Here is a 15,879-nt window from a genome sequence, read left to right on the forward strand (position 1 = left end):
TATATGTAAGGTGGAAAATTGAAAGCTTTATGATTTTAGGAAAGTGAGGAGAAAAAAAATTAATGAAATTTCATAAATAAAAAACCCTGTGTCCTAAAGGAGAGGAGGTGGGGTTACAAAGTGGTGTTCTGAAGTCATTTTTTGTTTTTTGCTTAGGTGTGCTAAAAAAAAAAAAATGGTATTCAAAAGGGATTTATTGGTTTTTGCTCATGTGAGCCAAATTTATCACCCCCTGTAATAGTATAATAAATGTGTCTCACATAAGCAAAACTAAAAGAAAAAAATACCTACAGAACTCGCTTAGTACAGAAACGATGATAAATGTCCCTGAAAATGTTTTGGCAGAACTATTCAGCCTTTTTCATGACAGAATAGCTAGTAGGTCGCATGTTTGTGTTCTGTGAAATAAAGCTGCTTCAGCTTTTCCTGCAATTTTTCTTAAATTTTAGGTCAAGATCAGAGGTGATGATATATGTACCTGCCAGAGTGACCAGAGTGGATATACAGGTTTTACAGCCTTCAGAGTTAAGGATCTTGTCCTACTAACCTTTCACTTCATGTTTGTTTAAAAGAGGGAAACAGAACCTATAATTTATGAAAATATTCCATTACACTGATTTTTTTTTTAACCCCTTAAGGACCCAGCCAACTTTCACTGTAGGACCCGGCCAATTTTTGAACAGCTGACCACTGTCCCTTTAAGCATTAATAACTCTGGGATGCTTTTATCTTTTCATTCTGATTTCGAGATTGTTTTTTCGTGACATATTCTACTTTATGTTAGCGGTAAAATGTTGTCGATACTTGCATCATTTCTTGGTGAAAAATTCCTAAATTTTATTAAAATTTAAAATTTTGCATTTTTTTTTACTTTGAAGCTCTCTGCTAATAAGGAAAATTAATATTCCAAATAAATGATATATTAATTCACATATACATTATGTCTACTTTATGTTTCCATCATAAAGTTGACGTGTTTTTACTTTTGGAAGACATCAGAGGGCTTCAAAGTTCAGCAGCAATTTTCCAATTTTTCACAATTTTCAAAATCAAAATTTTTCAGGGACCAGTTCAGTTTTGAAGTGGATTTGAAGGGCTTTCATATTAGAAATACCCCAAAAATGACCCCATTATAAAAACTGCACCCCTCAAAGTATTCAAAATGACATTCAAAAGGTTTGTTAACCCCTTTAGGTGTTTCACAGGAATAGCAGCAAAATAAAGGAGAAAATTCATAATCTTCATTTTTTACACTCACATGTTCTTGTAGACCCAGTTATTGAATTTTTACAAGGGGTAAAAGGAGAGAAATCTTCCTAAAATGTGTAACCCAATTTCTCTCGAGTAAGGAAATACCTCATATGTGTATGTTAAGTGTTCGGCGGGCGCAGTAGATGGCTCAGAAGGGAAGGAGCGACAGTGGGATTTTGGAGAGTAAGTTTTTCTGAAATGGTTTTTGGGGGGCATGTCACATTTATGAAGCCCCTATGGTGCCAGAACAGCAAAAAAAAAAAAAATACACATGGCATACTATTTTAGAAACTACACCCCTAAAGGCACGTAACAAGGGGTCCAGTGAGCCTTAACACCCCACAGGTGTTTGACGACTTTTCGTTAAAGTTGGATGTGTAAATGATTATTTTTTTTTCTCTAAAATGCTGGTTTTCCCTCAAATTATTTTTTTTTACAAGGGGTAATAGAAGAAAATGCCCATTGGGGGGAGGGGGGGGGGGGTTAAACCTCCAGCTGTTTCAAAACTACAGCTCCCAGCGTGTACGGACAGACCGTGCATGCTGGGAGTTGTAGTTTTGCAACAGCTGGAGGCACACTGGTTGGAAAACCTTCAGTTAGGTTCTGTTACCTAACTCAGTATTTTCCAACCAGTGTGCCTCCAGCTGTTGCAAAACTACAACTCCCAGCATGTACTGATCACCGAAGGGCATGCTGGGAGATGTAGTTATGCAACAGCTGGGGGTAAACAACTACAACTCTCAGCATGCCGAGACAGCTGTTTGGGCATGCTGGGATTTGCAGTTTTTCAAAATCTGGAGGGCTACAGTTAAAGACCACTGCACAGTGATCTCCAAACTGTGGACCTTCAGATGTTGCAAACTACAAATCCCAGCATGCCCAGACAGCAAACAGCTGTGTGGGCATGCTAGGAGTTGTAGTTTTGCAAGATCTAGAGAGCCACAGTTTAGAGATCACTGTGCAGTGGTCTCTAAACTGTAGACCTCCAGCTGTTGCAAAACTGCAAATCCCAGCATGCCCAAACAGCTGTCTGGGCATGCTGGGGGTTGTAGTTTTGCAACATCTGGAGGGCTACAGTGTAGAGACCACTGTATAGTGGTCTCAAACTGTAGACCTCTAGATGTTGCTAGGCAACTTACAGGCTTCAGGGAGCCAGCAGCACGACATGCCGCCCGTGCCGATCACCGCAGCTGATCGCGTTTCGCAGCCTCCACAGACGGGTAAGTGGACTTCGGCGCCCAGTCCTATTCGATTTCCCCGTTCTGCCCTGCCTATTGTGGGTGGGCTGAATCTGCTATTAGTTGTCGCTTTTGATGACTAATAGCAGGGATAGGAGGGGTGGCACCCCTGCCACCTCACTCCTATCCCTTCAGGGGGATCGTAGATGTCATGGACAACCCTGATCCCCCTTATATTCCGGGACACCGGGTCACCATAGAATAGGCGCAAGTGTGAATTAACTTGCGATTTGCACCGATCGCCGACATGGGGGGGGGGGGGGGGTCTGATGACACCCCTGGGCATTTTTACGGGGTGCTTGCTGATCGATATCAGCAGTCACCCCGGTCCGGTCCCCGCACGGTGGGCACCGGAATTCCCACGGACGTACCTGTACGCCCTGGGTCCTTAAGAGCCAGGTACAGAAGGCGTACGCCCTGGGTCCTGTACGGGTTAAAGGGGTACTCCGGTGGAAAACTTTTTATTTTATTTTTGTTAATCAACTGGTGCCAGAAAGGTTAAATAGATTTGTAAATTACTTCTATTAAAAAATCTTAATCCTTCCAGTACTTATTAGCTGCTGAATACTACAGAAGAAATTCTTTTCTTTTTGGAACACAGTGCTCTCTGCTGACATCTGTCCATTTTAGGAACAAAATCCCCATAGCAAACATATGCTGCTCTGGTCAGTTCCTAAAATGGACAGAGATGTCGGCAGAGAGCACTGTGCTCGTGATGTCAGCAGAGAGCTCTGTGTTCCAAAAAGAAAATAATTTCTTCTGTAGTATTCAGCAGCTAATAATTACTGGAAGGATTAAGATTTTTTAATTGAAGTAATTTACAAATCTGTTTATCTTTCTGGCACCAGTTGATTTAAAAAAAAAAAAAAAAAAAGTTTTCCACCGGAGTACCCCTTTAAGGCTTTGACATCTGTGTCACAGGTTTTGTCTAAAATATATGATACAATAGTGCAGCGCTTCCCTCTTTGGCGATTTTTCATTTTTGCACTTTTGTTTTTGCCTCACCTTCTAAAAATCATAACACTTCAGGGGTGTGGAAATTTTATAAAAAACTACTTTTCCATGGGACTAAAATGGAGCAAAATCTACTTGTTCCTCATGATGATCAGCTTGTCCCGGACAATTTTCGCTTTTACGCTCTCATTTTTTCCTCCTCGCCCTTTAGGCGCCTGATTACAGCGATACCAGATTTGTATCGTTTACGTCATGTTTTACTAATTCTGAACGTTTTCTAATTTTTTTAATTGCCATTTTTTAACCCCTGTAGCTTTATTTTTTTTTTCTGCATACCAGGCTGTATGAGGGCTCATGTTTTGTGCCATAATCTGTTTTTTGTATCGGTACCATTTTGGCATTGATCTGACTTTTTAATCGCTTTTTAACTTTTTTTTTTATGGGATATTATAAAAATTGCAAATCTGTGGTTTGGTATTTTTTTTACATTTACCGTACGGCATACTTAATGTTATATTTTAATAGGTTGTACAATTACACACGAAGTGATTCCAAATATGTTTATTTTTATTATGTTTGCATGTTTTTATATAGGAAAAGGGGGTGATTTGAACTTTTAACATGGAAGGGGTTAATGCAGCGGTTTTCAAACTGTGGCCCTCCAGATGTTGCAAAACTACAACTCCCAGCATGCCCGGACAGCCAACGGCTGTCCTGGCATGCTGGGAATTGTAGTTTTGTAACATCTGGAGGGGCACAGTCTGAAGACCACTGGGTTAATGTGTCTTTCAAACTTTTATTAAAACTTTTTTATTTTTTTACACTTTATTAGACTTATGAGGAATCATTAGATTCCTCATACAGATGAATAGATTCTATTGAACTCTATTAATCTGTGAGCTCTGTGATCCATTGATAGAGCCTGGTCCAGCCAGGATCTATCAATGACAGAGCCAGGACAGCAGGAAGCAGAGGTAAGTCCTCCGGCTACCTCTATAGTGGATCGCCCCCCTGCGATCGCGCTGCGATATATTTCACCACAAAATGTACGGTGAAATTAGAAAAAAATGATTTGGGGGGCAAAATAAAAAATAAATAAAAAGCCATTTTGTAATTTTTAGAGGCTTCCGATTTCTATGCAGTGCAGTTTTCTGTAAAAATTGTATTTATTCTGTGGGTCCATACGGTTGCAAGGATAATTTATATAGGTTTTATTTTATTTTACTACAAAAAAAAAATCATAACTACATGCTCCAAAATTAATACATTGAAAAATGTCCTCTTCTGACCCCTATAACTTTTTATTTTATTTTTCTGTATAAGGGGCAGTATGAGCGCCGTGATCTGAAGTTTTTATCTGTACCATTTTTGTTTTGATCAGACTGATCACTTTTTATTCATTTTTTTTTTTATGGTATAAAAAGTGACCAAAAATACGCTATTTTGAAATTTTTTACGTGTACTTAATCAACAATATATTTTTATAGTTCGCACATTTACTCATGCTGCAATACCACATAGTGTATTTTTTAAATGGGGAAATACAATAGTGCAGCGCTTCTTTTTTTTTTTTTTGGGGTCCAGCATATTGGGGATCAGGTTCTGCCCTTATGTTCACCTCCGGATCTGCCTGTCAAGCTGTAGGAATCGTTTTTCTGTATTAGCCTTCAATTACCCTTTTTAAAGGAGCCAATATACCTATAGTTGCTACTTATGCCATGTTCTACATTGTTCTTTGTTGATCACTTTAAAAAAAAGCTATCTCATGCTTGAGAATGGCCACCAGGCCAAAACGTTGCATGTATTCTCTATTGGTGCAATACATTTTTAGTCACTTTTTTCACCCTGTATACTGTCACCTTTTGCTGTGTTCTTATTTGGAATGGTGTGTGTGTGCGCTGTGTTAGTCCAGTGATCCAAATCAATAAATGTTGTTGTGATGCCATAAGATACTGCAACATTTTTTGATTTGCATATGTATATGTGTGTGTGTGTATATGTGTGTGTGTATATATATAATATATATATATATATATATATATATATATATATATATACACACACACACACACACTTGGGTGCGAAAAAAAGGAGAGAAAATCCATGTAGAGAACTGTAACTGTTTGTGTGTCTGGCCAGGGACAAAACACCTGCGGCAAAGCTGTAGTTTGTTGCCCCTCCTTCTTAAAGTAATACATGCAGTTACCTGTATGCTGACACATAGCTAGAATTGTAATTGGAAAGTGCAGTGAGCAGCCGGACTACTTCAGCCGATGACAGACCCACCTCTTTATCTTGCAAGATGAGTCTGCTGACAAAACAGTATGTATTCCCATTATTGTTACAACTTTTAATATTAACCCCTGCCAGCAGTGCTACACCCAGCACCAAGGTTGCCAGTCTTATTGTGTAATGGTCATTTTGCCATTAAACAACTGGCATCGAAATAAAGACCAGAGCGAACATAACATGCATTAATTTAACAGGTGCTGCACCTGCAAGGGGTATGTTCTGCACCTCCATGTCACAATCACGAGTGCCAATCACTTACCATGGCAGAGGCCTTCTCTAGGCCTTTGTTCCTGGCATGGCGGATCTGCTAATACAACCTGCCACAGTTAAGAGTCTAAGCTTAAAAAAAAATATATATAATGGTTTTGATCCTGCATGGTGAATTAAAGGGGTACTTCGGTGAAAACTTTTTTTTTTTCTTTTAAATCAACTGTTGCCAGAAAGTTAAACATATTTGTAAATTACTTCTATTAAAAAAATTTTAATCCTTCCATTACTTATTAGCTGCTGAATGCTACAGAGGAAATCCCTTTCTTTTTGGAACACTGATGACATCATGACCACAGTGCTCTCTGCTGACATCTCTGTTCATTTTAGCAACCGTGCATAGCAAAGGGCATTGCTAAGGGCAGCATGGTGGCTCAGTGGTTAGCACTGCTGCCTTGCAGTGCTGGGGCCTTGGGTTCAAATCCCACTAAGGACAACAATAAATAAAGAGTTATTGTTATAATAACGTCAGCAGAGAGAACTGTGCTCGTGATGTCATCAGAGAGAATTCCAAAAAGAAAAGCATTTCCTCTGTAGTATTCAGCAGCTAATAAGTACAGGAAGGATTAAGATTGTTTAATAGAAGTAATTTACAAATCTGTTTAACTTTCTGGCACCAGTTGATTTAAAAGAAAAAAGCTTTTCACCGGAGAACCCCTTTAAGTAAACGTAAAAACTACTAAATCCAAGAATTACTCAGTTTTGGCCATATCCCCCCCCCCCCCCCCCCCCCCCCCGAAAAAAAAAAAAATGTAATAAAGTACCATCAAGCAGTTCCATTGCCGATATGGGTTAGTTATATGGCAGTGCAAAGATTTTATTTTTTTTCAGTAATTTTTTTTATTTTTTAAGTAGTAAGTCGTAAGTAACGTAAATTAGATCAATTGGATACTAGTGACCTGCAGAATAAACATAAGTTTACTGAAAAGTAAATGACAACAAAATTTGTAAAATAAAATGTACTTTTAGCTGATAAACCTTTTTTTTCTACTTCGCAGTATATTTTCTGGTAAAGCGAAGGGTGTCTTTAAAATGGAATAATGGTCCTGCAAAAAACAAGCCATCATGTGGCTCTTTAGGTGGAAGAATTACATTTATGGCCTTTTAGAAGGTCAGGAGTTAAAACATGCCAAAGTTTGCTTTTTAGGGAAGGTGTGAAGAACTCGCATACATATACTACCTAACTCCTTTGGATACAATACACAAAAGCCCCTGCTACCCAGTATACATACACACATGAACCCTTTCTAAAGGTAAGGTGTATGATGGGCTCTATAGCATAGTCTGACTTAGTCTCCACTGTAGTGCTAGGTGTAAGTGTTTTCCATGACAATAAATACAGCTCTTGGCTTTAGCATTATTCTTTTTAATATATTACATATGAAAACTGGGTTTGGACTGGTTGTGCATTAATAACTATGACCACAGTCTTTCCTCCAACCCTTTTGTGTATAGTTTATACCATGGTTTTTATTAGTTTATTTTTTGGCAGATAGTAGACAAATAAAGCCAGTGATGCAATAGGTCATGATAGTGGTTACGGCAGTACCCTATGTACTGTAGGTATTATTGTTAGCACAGGCATGGTTGTGCAAGTATTAATGCCTAATTCAATACCTGGATTTATTACACAAACACACAAGCACACAGCGATGACAGGTTCCTTGTTGCTTGACTTATTAAAAATAAAGAGATGACTTCATAAAGTGCTGGGGATGCAACTCTCTACAATGTAGCAATTTGTGAATTTGTGTCTTGTACATAGAGTAAATGGAATGGATTCCAAAGGTCATGTCCGCATCAAGTAAATGGCAGAATTCTCTCTCTCTCTCTCTCTCTCTCTCTCTCGATAAAGAGATTGGATAAACGCAATCCCCGTTTGCTGAGCTTTCATTTATTTGTGTAATTGATTGACTGGTAGCGCTGCCTTTGCCTTCATTTTCAGTGGTGTCATGAATGAGAAACCTAAATTAATAAGAATAATTTGGAATAGTGCCAACAGATTCCGCAGCACTTTACAATTTTGGGGTACAAATAAAGACAAGTATCAGACATAACAATATTTTACACTAACTGTTCAAACAGGAGGAGTAAGGGCCCTGCTCATGAGAACTTAGACTATGAGGAACGGGGTTGAGACAGAACACATAAAGTGCTTTTATTGATACAATGGTCCAGTGTTCTGGATTGCTACAGTCTGTAACCATATCATCTATAGCAACAAATCCAAGTTCACTTTGTGATCCAACAAAGATGAGATTCGAGTATGGAGGCTTCATGGTGAATGTTTTCATCCGGCCTTTGCTGTGGAGTAACATGTAGCCACTGCTGCTGGTGTGATAATGTGGGAAACCATTCCATGGTACAGTAAGCCATCCCTAGAAGCAATACAAGGAACACAAACTGCTTGGCAATATGCACAAGACATCATAGAAACTAGAGATGAGCGAACTTACAGTAAATTCGATTCATCGCGAACTTCTCGGCTCGGCAGTTGATGACTTTTCCTGCATAAATTAGTTCGACTTTCAGGTGTTCGGGTGGGCTGGAAAAGGTGGATACAGTCTTGGAGACTCTTTCCTAGGACTGTATCCACCTTTTCCAGCCCACTGGAGCACCTGAAAGCTGAACTCATTTATGCAGGAAAAGTCAGCGACCGCCGAGCCAAGAAGTTTGTGACGAATCGAATTTACTGTAAATTCGCTCATCTCTAATAGAAACGTAAGCGTAGAAACATAGAATGTGTCGGCAGATAAGAGCCATTTGGCCCATCTAGGCTGCCCATGTGGCCTCTCATGGCAGCACTTCTAACTGGCAAGTACCCACATACAACAAGGGCTTCCTAGAAATATTGCTTACAGATTGCAACACATCCTTGGCCTGCCTGGTCACCAGATTTTTCATTAATCGAGCATTTATGGGACCAGGTGGGATGCCAACACAGGATCGAGCATTTATGGGACCAGGTGGGATGCCAACTTCAGCTACCTATGAGTGTACAGGATCAACAGGCCCTGCTGCATCTGTGGACAAATGTGGCACAGGAGTCCATATGGAACCTGTGTGCCTCTATGCCCAGCCATATCTCATCTGGTGTCCAGGGAAGAGGTGGTCCATCAGGGTACTAGAGCCCCCTTTTTAATTGTGGAATTTATTCTTTTGACCTAATTTTGTTATCACTTCCTTATATCATCATTACTTTCACACACATTAAAGGTTCTTTTGGCTGCAACAATTCCTTCTTGGTGCAGTATTTTACTGAAGTGAAAGGGCTCGAAACGGCCCAACTGCAGAAAGACCATTGAGAAAGCAGGGGCACAGCTGCAGAGGGCTATTTGGACATAGGCTCTGGGGTAGTGCTAACAAACCACTTTGTCTTGGCTATATTTGGGTAAAGGGCTACAGCAGAAAACTGATTTTATGGCCGTATGAAAGAATACCTAGACATGGCTCTAGAGAAAGTTATATGTAGAAAGATAAATATTTGCTAACTGGAAGTAAGGTATAGATAAAAAGGTGAAAAAATACAAGAATTTTTTTCCAGGCTTTTTTTCTTTTGCTTTTAAAGAAAACCCCTTAGATAGATTTTCATTTTTTTGTCTCATCCGTTGGCAGTTGTTGGGCCTATCCCTCTTTCTAGTTAACATAAAGTGTTCTCTGGGAAAGGCGCAGCACAGGGTTGTAACATAACTTGGACTTTGGAAAATAATTCTTTGTCATTGAGATGAGTTCCTTACAAACTGATAGAAGATAGACTTATAGGTCATGGGAAAATTACTCCTGTGGGTCGTCCTTCAGTGCAAGATTTCACTGCTGTCCTTTGCCGTATGTTTTTCTGCTGTACATGTAGACAAGGTTATGGAATATGAGAACATAGATCTCTAGGTAGGTGTCTTTTTAGGAATAGTTTTTTTCTAGTACCTATGGTTATCTTGGTGTCCTTTTTTATTTGTATTACTGATATACCACAAGATTGTCTATATGCACCTTATATATCATGGGCCGGACCTAAAATGGGTCTGTACCCTAAAAATATTTGCATCATACAAGAGAGATATAGATAAGCAAATATAGAAATATATGTGTTATGTTGTTGAGTTGAAACTCCTATATGACACCCAAATGTTGTATATCTTACACAGCCTTACTACAAAAAGTTCTCATAGAGATAAAAGCCACAATCTGTATTGTTGTATGTGAAGGTTGGTGGCAATGTACAATAAATCTTATACAGTCATCGCCGTAAATGTTGGCACCGTATTTCTCACAGAAAAGGATTGCAGTAACACATGTTTTGCTATACACATGTTTATTCCCTTTGTGTGTATTGGAACTAAACCAAAAAAGGGAGGAAAAAAAGCTAATTGGACATAATGCCACATGAAACTCCAAAAATGGGCTGGAAAAAATTATTAGCACGCTTTCAAAATTGTCAAAAATAAGATTGTTTCAAGCATGTGATGCGCCTTTAAACTCACCTGGGGCAAGAAACAGGTGTGGGCAATATAAAAATCACACCTGAAAGCAGATAAAAAGGAGAGAAGTTCACTTAGTCTTTGCAGTGTGTGTCACACTAAGCATGGACAACAGAAAGAGAAGAAGGGAACTGTCTGAGGACTTGAGAACCAAAATTGTGGAAAAATATCAACAATGTCAAGGTTACAAGTCCATCTCCAGAGATCTAGATTTGCTTTTGTCCACAGTCCGCAACATTCTCAAGAAATTTGCAACCCATGGCACTGTAGCTATTCTCCCTGGGCATAGACGGAAGAGAAAAATTGATGAAAGGATAGTACGGATGGTGGATAAACAGCCCCAAACAAGTTCTAAAAATATTCAAGCTGTCTTGCAGACTCAGGGAGCATCAGTGTCAGCGCAAACTATCCGTCTACATTTAAATGAAATATAACGCTATGGAAGGAGACCCAGGAGGACCCCACTGCTGACACAGAGACATAAAAAAGCAAGACTACATTTTGCCAAAATTAACTTGAGTAAGCCAAAATGCTTCTGGGAAAACGTCTTGTGGACAGATGAGACAAAGAGAGAGATTTTTTGTAAAGCACATCATTCTGACGTTTACCGAAAATGGAGTGAGACCTACAATGACCCCAAACATATGTCAAAAAGCACCCAGAAATGGATGGCAACAAAGCGCTGGAGGTTTCTGAAGTGGCCAGCAAGGAGTCCAGATCTAAATCCCATTGAACACCTGTGGAGAGATCTTAAAATTGCTGTTGGGAAAAGGCGCCCTTCCAATAAGAGAGACCTGGAGCAGTTTACAAAGGAAGAGTGGTCCAACATTCCGACTGAGAGGTGTAAGAAGCTTATTGATGGTTATAGGAAGCGACTGATTTCAGTTATTTCTTCCAAAGATTGTGCAACCAAATATTAAGTTAAGGGTGCCAATAATTTTGTCCAGCCCATTTTTGGACTTTGGTGTGACATTATGTCCAATTAGCTTTTTTTTTTCCTCCCTATTTTGGTTTAGTTCCAATACACACAAAGGGAATAAACGTGTATAGCAATCCTATTCTGTGAGAAATACTTCATTTTCTTGAAAGATTTCAGGGGTGCCAACATTTACGGCCATGACTGTATGTATAGCTACTAGTTTGTTTCCCTAAGTCCTGGTATATAAATAGTTTTGTGAGTGTGTGTTTTTGTTATTTTCTGTCTACCACCTATGCTTTCTCCAGATGTTTGCTTTCATTGGAGACCTCCCTCAGATACCTGCTGTTATTTATTTACATTTAGCGTTGTCTTATTTGCTACTTGCACCTAGGTAAAGAGAAAAAAATCCACTGCTCTTTCTTGAGGATTTGTCCCTTTTTGTGAAGTTTTTTCCCCCCCTCCATTTGGAAGGTTAAGGGTTTTATGGCTGCTGGGATACGTTCTTAGTACTTTTGCCACTTAAATAGCTGAGAATTGTTTTTACATTTTTCTGGGTTGTGTTTTCTACATTGCAATACCTGCCTTTCCAACCTTTGTGAACCTTATCCTGTGTACTCTTGTGTTGGCTGCCCTTTGTAATCTATAGATGACAATTACATTGCTGTTCTTCCACCACATGTAGCAGAAAGCACCCTCTTATATATAGCAGCCATCCCAAACAGTCTATAAATCCAAGCTCCTGAGCTCCCTTCATAGCCATTTAGAACGCGTAAAGATGTCAAAGTGCTTATTCTGCATACATAGTCAAACGTTATAAATGTGGATATTTAAAGGGTCGCTCCCACCATCCTATTTTTTTTCTGTCCCTGCCTATTGCACATCTATCCCTAACCCCCTCCCCTCCCTTTTTTTTAACTATATTAAAAATAACTTTTTGTCTGCCTGGTAGTGTGCTCACTACCAGGCAGACTTCCCCAGCAGGCACCACATCACTGATGCCTGCTGGGGAGGGACTTCCGCCCTTAGTTCATCTACACAGGGTGCCTCCAGCTGTTTCACCACTACAACTTCCAGGTTGCCCTGATATCTATTGGCTGTCAGGACATGCTGGGAGTTGTAGTAGTGAAACAGCTGGAAGCACCCTGTGTAGATGAACTAAAAGTTAGTGTCATGCGGCGCTACCCTGTTCCCTCCGTCACGCCGCTACCCCGTTCCCTCCATCACCCCCCCCTTTCTGAAACCCAGAACCCCGCTCTCCTCCAACCCCCGTTATAACCACCAACTCCCCTAAATAATCTTTACTTACTGATACTGCAGAGTCCGGCAGCAGGCGTGCAGGGGCAGCAGCGGCGACATGTGCAGGAGGAGTCGCAGGCAGGGAGCGAGGACCGATTACCCGTCCGCAATCGGTCCGAATTCAGGCGTGACGTCACACCGTGCTGCAGTCAGCCATTAGAAGGGAGACCCCTAGTGGCCAGTTTTCAAACTTAAAATTCACCCTGAAAATAAAAAAGTAAATAATGAAAAAAATATATTACAGATATGTTGTAGTACATAAGTACTACAACATATCAAAAAATAAAGTTGTTGACAGTGCCCATTTAATATTACTATAATCATACTGAGAAAGATAAATATGGCACTCTCCTCAATCTTTGGTGCACAAGTAGGTTCCCAACCCATCTTTAAAGGGGTTATCCACCATAAGGTGATTTTAGTACGTTCCTGACAGACAGTAATGGATATGCTTAGGAAGGATCTGTGCTTGTCTTGGGGCTAAATGGCTATGTTGTGAGATTACCATAACACTGTGGTTAGCTTTTTGTGAACTTGTATTTCCTGTTTCAGTTTTCTTTTTTTGACTACAAATCCCACAATTCCATTTTCCTAACTCCCACACATCAGCAACCCCACCCATTGAAGCATAAATGAGCTGCATCCATTCAAATCAGTGTGGTTTTCAATCAGGGTGCCTACAGCTGTTGCATTAGTTGCAGATTGATCCCTCCACCCACTGAAGCAGACAGGCTCCCTAGCTGACTAGCCACATTGCAAGCTGGGAAAAATCCGAGAAAACAGTCATTTTGTATGCTGGTAAAAATTAAGTATTGGAGTGAAAATCACAGAAGAATTGAGAAAACCGTCACACACGGGTACAGACACTATATTATGAACTACACTAACTCTACAGCCCCTGTAGCATAGTGAAATAAAAAAAATTCCTGGAATACCCCTTTTAACCTGTTCAGGACGTAGGGCGTATGCATACGCCCTGCATCCCGAGTCCTTAAGTACTTGGGGAATTCCAGTCCCTGCCACTATCCGGTTGGGGACCGGACCGGGATGCCTGCTGAAATCATTCAGCAGGCATCCCGGCACATACCCCCCCCCCCAATGTCGGCGATCAGAGAAAATCGCATGTCAATACAGACATGCGATTTTCTCCTATTCCGTGCTGATCTGGTCTCTGGTGACCCGATCACCCAGAAAATAGGGATGATCGGAGCTGTCAATGACAGCACCGATCATCCTGAGGGATAGGAGCGAGGTCGCAGTGCTGCGATCTCCTCCTATCCCCTGCCATTAGTCAGAAATGAGTTCTGACCAATGGCAGTGCATGACAGGGGGTTGCCATGGAAAACCCCCGCTCTGCCCACCCCTGGATGTCGGGCAGAACTGGGGGAGAAGATGGCGGCCGGTACCCTGATAGAAGATGCCGTGGGGACCGCAGATCATCGGTGGAGACAGCGGAGATCAGCGGTGCAGGTAGGGAAGCGATGGGGGGGGAAGGAAGGTGGCAGTAAAGCGTTCTTTACTGCTGCCCTTCTAGTGGTTGCCAAACTGCAACTTCCAGCATGCCCAGTCAGCCAAAGGCTGTCTGGGCATGCTGCTAGTTGTAGTTTTGCAACATCTGGAGGGTCACAGTTTGGAGACCACTGTTACAATGGTGCCCAAATGGTAGCGCTCCAGATGTTGCCAAACTACAATTCTCAGCATGCCTGGACTGCCCAGGCATGCTGGGAGTTGTAGTTCTGTAACATCTGTCCCTTCAGATTTTGCAATTTTCATGAAAATTGCTGCTAGGCTTTGAAGCCCTCTAATTTTTTCAAAAAGTACAAATATGTCCATTTTATGATGCCAACATAAAGTAGACATATTGTATTTGGGAATCAATAAAAAATGTATTTGGAATATTAATTTTCCTTACAAGCAGAGAGCTTCAAAGTTAGAAAAATGCTAAATTTTCATGAAATTTTGGGATTTTTCACCAAGAAAGGATGCAAGTAACGACGAAAATTTACCACTAACATAAAGTAGAATATGTCATGAAAAAACATTCTCAGAATTAGAATAATCAGTAAAAGCATCTCAGAGTTATTAATGCATAAAGTGACAGTGTTTAGAATTGCGAAAAAGGTCTGCGTCCTTAAGGTGAAAATGAGCTGCGTCCTTAAGGGGTTAACAATAGAAGAAGACTTGGCACTCAAATTTGTGAAGTATAGAGAATTTATTTCAAGCAATCTTATTTACAGTTACTGACGTTTCGGTCCAATTGCCAGTCCTTCCTCAGAGTTGGTTATGGATGTCCTTAAATGGTACCCTGTGCAGCACTGCCGCACAGGGAACCATTTCAGGACATCCATAACCAACTCTGACAAACTGTATAAAAATACAATGTGCTTTTACAATTTCAGTTGTCTATTTGTGGCCATTTAGTCAAACCTGGAAACCAATATTGGCTTAGCTGCTGCAGGTTACAGCACATATGTTATATTCACACCAGAGTGCCCATGAAGACCCTCTTTGCCTCATCTGCAAAATGCAGACATGTACTTACCTTGTAACATAACACACAGAAAAAAATGTTTCTCCTTGTTTTCTTCTAGGGACCAGCTCAACCGTATTTCACCATTCCTAAAAGGAAAATTGCAGCAGAATGAGTGACAACCATGGGAGCCTGTACACCATACACACGAATACAGATACAGTAGACTGGAATGCTAGTTTGAAATCAGTTCAATCTGACAAGTTCTTATCTCTTCTCCTGAGCATGGTTCCGTTAGTGTCCCACAAAGGCCAGGAAGACAGACTGAAGAAGATCAATGGCTTGTCACCCACAGGACATGGCTTTAACCTTCGAGCTGACCAGCATCTTGAGTACCATCACTTCTCTGAGCCAAACTATCTTGGGAATGGCTCACACTGCTCAAATATTTGCAGCACAAGTTATGACTATGATCCTTATGATTACTGTGATGGTAGGGACGTCTCCGAAACGGATGCAATGTTGCAAGACAGTAGGAATCCTGGAGACGGGGACTCTGATGCCCTACTGGAGGGGAACAAAAAACTGCCAAAAGAATCTAGCTTTACTATGGCACTCCAAATACTTGTGCCATTCCTCCTAGCTGGATTTGGAACAGTGTCGGCTGGAATGGTTCTAGACATTGTACAGGTCTGTATACATATGTATGTTTTTTTT

At 40.6% G+C, this 15,879-nt stretch overlaps 1 protein-coding gene and 1 long non-coding RNA gene across 7 annotated transcripts in view; one reads left to right on the forward strand and one right to left on the reverse strand.

The window, feature by feature from the left end:
• The window catches only part of SLC41A2 (solute carrier family 41 member 2), a 112,448-nt gene that overhangs the window by 10,559 nt on the left and 86,010 nt on the right, over positions 1-15,879 (forward strand). For 4 of the 6 annotated variants that reach the window (XM_056574504.1, XM_056574501.1, XM_056574506.1 and 1 more), the window contains exon 2: positions 15,284-15,852. In XM_056574504.1, coding sequence (XP_056430479.1) covers positions 15,334-15,852 — 519 coding nt within the window. In that variant the 5' untranslated portion in view covers positions 15,284-15,333. Of the gene's footprint in view, positions 1-449; positions 525-15,283; positions 15,853-15,879 lie in introns of all 6 variants that reach the window. The other 2 variants (XM_056574502.1, XM_056574503.1) reach the window with 1 other exon arrangement.
• Positions 8,006-15,305, reverse strand: LOC130369357 (uncharacterized). The gene is made up of 3 exons (XR_008892729.1): positions 15,235-15,305; positions 12,703-12,895; positions 8,006-8,380 (listed from the first exon to the last, which is right to left on the reverse strand). It is a non-coding gene; the product is annotated as an uncharacterized LOC130369357 (long non-coding RNA).

The sequence above is a fragment of the Hyla sarda genome, chromosome 4, assembly GCF_029499605.1.
Source record: "Hyla sarda isolate aHylSar1 chromosome 4, aHylSar1.hap1, whole genome shotgun sequence".
In the NCBI taxonomy this organism is placed as follows: Eukaryota; Metazoa; Chordata; class Amphibia; order Anura; family Hylidae; genus Hyla; species Hyla sarda.